The 6952-nt window shown below is 35.5% G+C and overlaps 1 protein-coding gene and 1 pseudogene across 1 annotated transcript; one reads left to right on the top strand and one right to left on the bottom strand.

Moving 5' to 3' along the window:
* Positions 1–716: 716 nt before the first annotated feature.
* Positions 717–1677, bottom strand: LOC101348393 (olfactory receptor 8K3-like; annotated as a pseudogene).
* A 4079-nt stretch (positions 1678–5756) lies between these two features.
* Positions 5757–6744, top strand: LOC101348139 (olfactory receptor 5T3-like). Its single transcript, XM_012559340.2, is given in 1 exon segment — positions 5757–6744. A coding segment is annotated over 1 exon segment (969 nt). The 5' UTR covers positions 5757–5775.
* Positions 6745–6952: the final 208 nt, after the last annotated feature.

Genomic DNA, 6952 nt, shown 5'->3' with positions numbered 1-6952 from the left:
CCTGAAGTACAATAAAATATTAAAAAAAAAAAAACAGATACCGAGCTAATCGTGTTGAATATAATCATTTTGTTACTGTTAATATTAATATTACAATATAATAATAAAAATAATAACAAAATAAACAAACTCTAAGTATTCACATATAGAAGAAAGGCACTGATAATGAAAGAGAGGGATTTCAAGGTTTAGAAATTGAACGTTTGAGCAAATTCAGATGACTGAGTACTTTGAATCAACCCGCCACACTGAGCCTTCTTCTAATCAGAGTTAGCCACCGCAGGGCAGATTAGGAGCAATAAAATAGAAGGTATGCGTGCACACACACACACACAAACGCACGCACTTTCTACATTTTTTTCCTACTAGATGAGGAAAACACCGGATACATGGAATACTTCCTGTATCTACTACTATTTCACTATCCCACTCAATATATTCAATATTCTTATATGTTTTTAAAACCTATCACTCCCTAGCACTTTCTAATATGCTATAAAATTTCTTAATTATTATGCTTATAATGCATCACTCCTGCTCAAGGAAGGCAACACTTTTTACTGTTGTATTTATTAATCTATTTACAGCTCTTAGTAGAGTGAGTGGTAGAAGGTAATATAAAAATATATGCTGAACTTATCTGTGCTTTTGTAATTGCTAACCCCTCTGAAGGCACACAGAAAAAAGTTTGAAACCCATAAAGTAATTTACATGAATCATATGGTACAGTGAACTTTGAGAAAATTTATTGCATAATTGTCCTAAAGTCCTATGCAAGGCATATTTTACATCTTTACTCCTCAAACTATAAATCAAGGGATTCAACATAGGGATAACCAGGGTGTAAAATATGGAAGCCATTTTATCAGTATCGAAGGAATGACTGGACTTGGGCTGCACATACATAAAGATTAAAGTCCCATAGAACACTCCCACCACCGTCAGGTGGGATCCACAGGTGGAGAAGGCCTTGTGCCTTCCCTCAGCTGAGTTAATCTTGAGAATGGCTACAATTATGAGTACATAAGAAAAAAGAACTGTTAGGAGGGAGGAAATCAAATCAAAAGCTGCTAAGACAAGCATGATCAATTTGATTTCATGTGTGTTTGAGCAGAGCAAAGATAACAAGGGGAGACTATCACAGTAGAAATGCCTGATGACATTGTAGCCACAGAAGGATGAATTAAAAATCTTCATGGTGACCAGAAGAGAAACAAATGTGCTGTAGAGATAGATGATTGCCACCAGCACCCAACACATCGTTTGTGACATGATGACTGTGTAGAGCAGAGGGTTACAGATGGCCACATAGCGATCATAGGACATTGCTGACAGAATAAAAAGTTCACCATTTATGAACATAACACAGAAAGCTAGCTGTGTAGCACAAAAATAATAGGAGATTGTGTTTTCATCCACAACAAAATTTATCAACATTTTGGGCCCCACAGCTGTTGAATAACCAAGATCAGTGATAGCCAGGTATCTGAGAAAAAAGTACATGGGTGTTTGTAGTTTGGAGTCTATCTTGGTGAGGATGATCATGCCCAAGTTGCCCACCACTGAGATCATGTAGATGATGAGGAACAGCCAGAACAATGGAGCCTGCAGCTCGGGGCGTTCTGTGATTCCCAACAGAATGAATTCATTCAGCACTGTTAGATTATGTTTGTACATCTAGGTCTATCACAAAACCTATTCTGGATAGAGACATCAGCATAGTCAATACCTTTATGTAGAATCATCGGTAGATTTTTAGTACACAAAGCCAATATGAATAACATAAATCCAAACTTTCCATTTTAGGATATTTGAGTACATACACAACTCCCACAAATTTTACACACGTATACATATGCATATTAGATTGATGGATATATTGTTAGATAGATGAATCAAAAATGAATAATATGTTATACCTTTGGACATTAGGTACATGGATGATTATTACAGTCTTCTTAAAACTTTTGTGTTTTTCATATGTCTAAACATTTTGTTCTCTCTACTTCAAAACATTATATTATGAAACTCATGATTATAGATCTTCCGGGTTGGAACAGTCAACATACTAGATAGGTTTTGGATAGATACATAACTGATCACAATCAGGATTATTTGTCTTTATACATGAAAACATCCCTAGAGATATTTGTGTATAGATACAGTCTCTGCTATACCTACATTTGTAATATATACAAACAGGTAGTTTGGGCAAATAACATATGGTATATGAATCTATTTATCCCACATGAAAAATCGTATTCCAACACTTTCTTGCAGGGTTGTTAGGAAGAATAAATGAGAATTATATTCTCCAATGTGTCTACGATACTTTAAAATAACTCTAAACTAGCATGTGCCTAGTACTGTTTGAGTGTTTATCTATCTGTCTGTCTATATAGCTATATCAACCATATATTTATCTATCGTTTTTGGATGTTGACAGTAATTACCTAAATTTTTTTTTTTTTATTAATTGTGTTGATCTTTAAGATATTTATAAGTAAATTCTTCTGGACTGTGACTTACATTCTTTGCTACCGTATTCATGATCAAGAGTTCCTTTAGGGTGTTATCCTTGTAACTGACCCCAGCCTTATATTCTGTAACACATGTTCTATGACTAAATTGTCTAAAAGTGCCATTCTTTAGATCACTTTCTTTTTTGGTCTATTTAAAATACTTTCTCCTCCAATTGGGCATTTGTATTGTAACTGACAAGTTCTAAGTTTTTTCTAACAAACCAGATACGTAATTTTTTTCAGGGAGATAACTACGCTATACGAGGAAATCTGAATAAATAGTGAAAAATTGATGTCATGAACTCTCCCTTGTTAAAAAAAAAATCCTCTACTTTTAATGAAAAAAAGAAAAAAATCACTATATGACACAATAGTACAGGAGAAAAAGCAAATATACTGATGTTGACATATATGTGAATTATTGGAAGTTATTTAAAATATTTTTGAACATGAAGTATGTTCCATTAAACACTGGAACTCTTATGTGCCATGAGATATCACAGATAAACTTAAGTATAATCTTGAAAAAATGTATCTGAATATACCAAAGATGGTTTAAAAATACAAGAATAGCCTTACCAGTTAATATAACAGAATTGTAGGTTTAAAACTTTGTGATCATCACTGCTTTCTAAGTATGTATGTATATCTATCCATCCGTCTATCTATCTATCTATCTATCTGGCATATAGCTATTCCTGAATACTATGAGCAGAGCAGTCTCTGAGTAAACTATTAGCAAAGAAATGCAGAAATTAAATTTCATGGCATTAAATTATAAAAGTGAGTACATGAAGTCCACAATCATCTCATATAAAACATATCAAGAATAATGGCGGAAAGCAGACAGAACTGAATAAAAATTCTTAATATTCTGCTGTAGCTTCGTTGTCTATTAAAAATAGAGCCTTGAAAATGTCACTAAAACATTATAGATTTTAATAAAACATGGCACTACATAGAAAAAAAAAAATCTGCCTTTTACCTGTAATGTATCTGTTTTCACAACCCATGCGCTTCTTACATGGCATGGTGGGAAAAACTTATAGCTTTCTCTCAGCCTTTAAGCCTCTCCCTGAGGAGATACCAGGCAATTTGTTAATTATGTCTGAAGCAGTTGAAAGCTTAACAAAATGTCTAGGGTGTCTGTCAATTTGTATTCATCAGGGAGTTAGTTTCTTTTAGATCTATTCATTTATTCTCAGTTAACTTTCAACTTTCAATCCCACCCAGGGATCTGGATTAAAATATTTTACCTTTAGGACAGAACACTCAATATCCCCCTCCCCCCATTTCCATAATGTTCTCAAATGGAATAAAATTAGTAGATTTCGTATATATATGATATACCATTGCTTTGCATTTTTTTCTATATTTTTGTTATTTTTTCACTTCAGGGACAGATATTAGTCACTCCAACTCCTCCTTTTATTGCAAATTGTCTTTTTAAAACTTCTCTCTTATTTTATTTTATTAGATTAAGATATTCTATTTTATTGGCTTAAAAAAGAGAAGAAAGAGGTACAAACATCTATTAATAACCAGAACACGGAATGTATAAAGTATGATTCTCAGAAACTGGAAATTGTAAAAAATGAAATGGAAAGCATAAAGCTGTATATCCTAGGCATTACTGAGCTGAAACGGACTAGCATTGTCCATTTTGAATCGGATTTTTGTATGGTAGCATAAGGCTAAGGAGCATACAAATAGAGAAAAACCAGAAACCAAACCCATTGCAATTGGGTTGATTCTGGTTCATAGTGACTCTATAGTGACCTTACAGGATAGGGTAGAACTGCCTCATAGGGTTTCCAAAGTTGAAATCTCTGTGGAAGCAGCCTGCCACATCTTTTTCCTGTGGAGTGACTGGTGGTTTGAACTGCTGACCTTTAGGTTAGAAATCAAACACTGCTCCACCAGGACATCATATGAATAGAGAAATATCTTAAAATTGTCATTAAGCTGAAACTTGAAAAACAATAATAATGGTACAATAAGCTGCAAAGGAAAAATGGACAACTTAATAATATGTGTTTGAAAGAAAAACTTAAAAAAAGATAATGTCCTGTTTTTGTTTGCATAAAGGTGAATCTATCCCCAGAATACCATCTGCTGCTTTGCTCACCTTTGTTTTAGAAATGCCGGTGGAATGGGGTAAAGAGGAAAGTGCACTTAAAACGGTTGGACCATTCAAAGCTGTTCTAAGACAACTTGAAATGTAAGTCTAAACTATCCTATTCTCTAGTTGTCTGATAAAATTTTAAAATTAAATCATGTTCACATAGTTTTTCTCTTTTAAATTTAACCCAATCTTGTAAGTGGTTAGTGCTTCTATTCTCATTTGACAACAGTGGACATTAAGGAAAGGGGCTGATGCATATTGCAGCCAGTTCAGGGTTAGTATACTAGCGGGTACTTTCAATGATATTGCTTTTGGATTTTTAAATTTCTCTATTCATTGGTCTTTGGGAATTATAAGATAATGTATGTTTGAGAATCACTTAAATTGGCAAGTTGTTGTTGTTGTTGTTATTTGTTTCTTTAAACATGACAAGTTTAGCTAACAAAAGAATGAAACTATTTTTTATATATAATCAGAAAATTGCATTCACGTAGGCCCAACTGGAGCCCTGGTGGCACAGTGATTAAGAGATCAGCTGCTAACCAAAAGGTCACCGGTTCAAATTCACTAGCCACTGCTTGGAAACCCTATGGGGCGGTTCTACTCTGTCTTGTAGGGTTGCTATGAGTCAGAATTGACTGGCAGCAAAGAGTTTGGTGTTCTTGGGGCTCAACTACTTTGTCACTGCCTGTCCCATCTCTAGAAGGCAGTAGTGGTTCAGTGGTAGAATTCTATCCTTCCATATGGGAAACCCAGGTTTGATTCCTGGCCAATGCACCTCAAGTGCAGCCACTGCCCATTTGTCGGTGGAGGTTTGCCTTTTGCTGTGATGCTGAAAAGGCATCAGTGGAGCTTCATGATTAAGACGGACTAGGAAGTAAGGCTTGATGATCTACTTCTGAAAATCAGCCAGTGGAAACTCTATGGATCACAGTGGTCTGATCCTGTTGTGCATGGAGTTGGCATGAGTTGGAAGTCATCTCAAAAGCAATTAACAACAACATCCCATCACTGCCTAAGATGTTAATTACCCTCTTCTAAAAAACAAACATGAAGATGTAATTGGGTGCACTCTGTTTTCACAGGGTATCAGGATATTGCATTTAGGACCTATACATATCAACTGAAATGTCAGTGTTGTCATTAGCATTACATCCATACAGGATTCAGTGGAAGAATGTCACTGAAGTCACCATGTTTACATTGCTGGGCTTCACAGATGATGTTGAGCTGCAAGTCTGTCTCTTTTTACTATTTCTTGCCATCTATATTTTTACTTTGGTGGGAAATTTGGGACTGGTTTTATTAGTCATGGCAGATTCCCGACTCCACAACCCCATGTACTATTTTCTGAGTGTGTTATCTTTCTTGGATGCCTGCTATTCTTCAGTTGTTACCCCAAAAACGTCGGTCAATTTCCTGGCAGAGAATAAAGCCATTTCATTCCTTGGATGTGGAACACAGATGCTACTCATTGTCACTTTTGGGACCACAGAATGCTTTCTCTGGGCAGCAATGGCATATGATCGCTATGTAGCAATCTACAATCCACTTCGGTATTCAGTTAACATGTCACTCAGGGTCTATGTGGCACTTATCACTGCTTCATATGTTGGTGGTATTTCGCATGCTACTTTACATACAGTAGCAACTTTTAGCCTCTCCTGTGCATCCAATGAAATTAGACATGTCTTTTGTGATATCCCTCCACTCCTTGCTATCTCCTGCTCTGACACTCATATCAACTAGCTTCTGCTCTTCTACTTTGCGGCTTCTATTGCGATATTCACCATCCTGATTGTCCTGATCTCTTATGGCTTCATTTTCTTGGCCATTCTGAGGATGCACTCTTCTGAAGGGGGGCAAAAAGTCTTTTCCGCTTGTGGTTCTCACCAAACCGGCATGTCAATTTATCATGGGACAATCCTCTTCATGTATATGAGACCGAGTTCCAGCTACGATTTGGAGCATGACGTGATAGTGTCTGTATTCTACACTATTGTGATTCCCATGCTGAATCCCGTCATCTACAGTTTGAGAAACAAAGATGTAAAAGAAGCAATGAAAAAATTGTTTGGGAAATTGGTTTGTAAATAAAGTACTTTTTTAGCATGGAGTAAAACTGCAAGGAATGTTGGATGTTAGTCCATATTTTTATCCAAAATTATAGAAGAAAATACTTACTTTTAGTTAACAGTGTCCATATGTCCTTGAATATTTTCAAACAAAACATTAATCAATCTTCTAATACAGAATTTTACAAGTGCAAATAAATGTTAACTCTGTATGCCTATGATTAGATTCA

Source organism: Trichechus manatus, unplaced genomic scaffold (genome assembly GCF_000243295.1).
Source record: "Trichechus manatus latirostris isolate Lorelei unplaced genomic scaffold, TriManLat1.0 scaffold00236, whole genome shotgun sequence".
NCBI lineage: Eukaryota > Metazoa > Chordata > Mammalia > Sirenia > Trichechidae > Trichechus > Trichechus manatus.
Note: the sequence above shows the minus strand (reverse complement) of the source record. Positions and strands in the feature narration are given on the sequence as shown.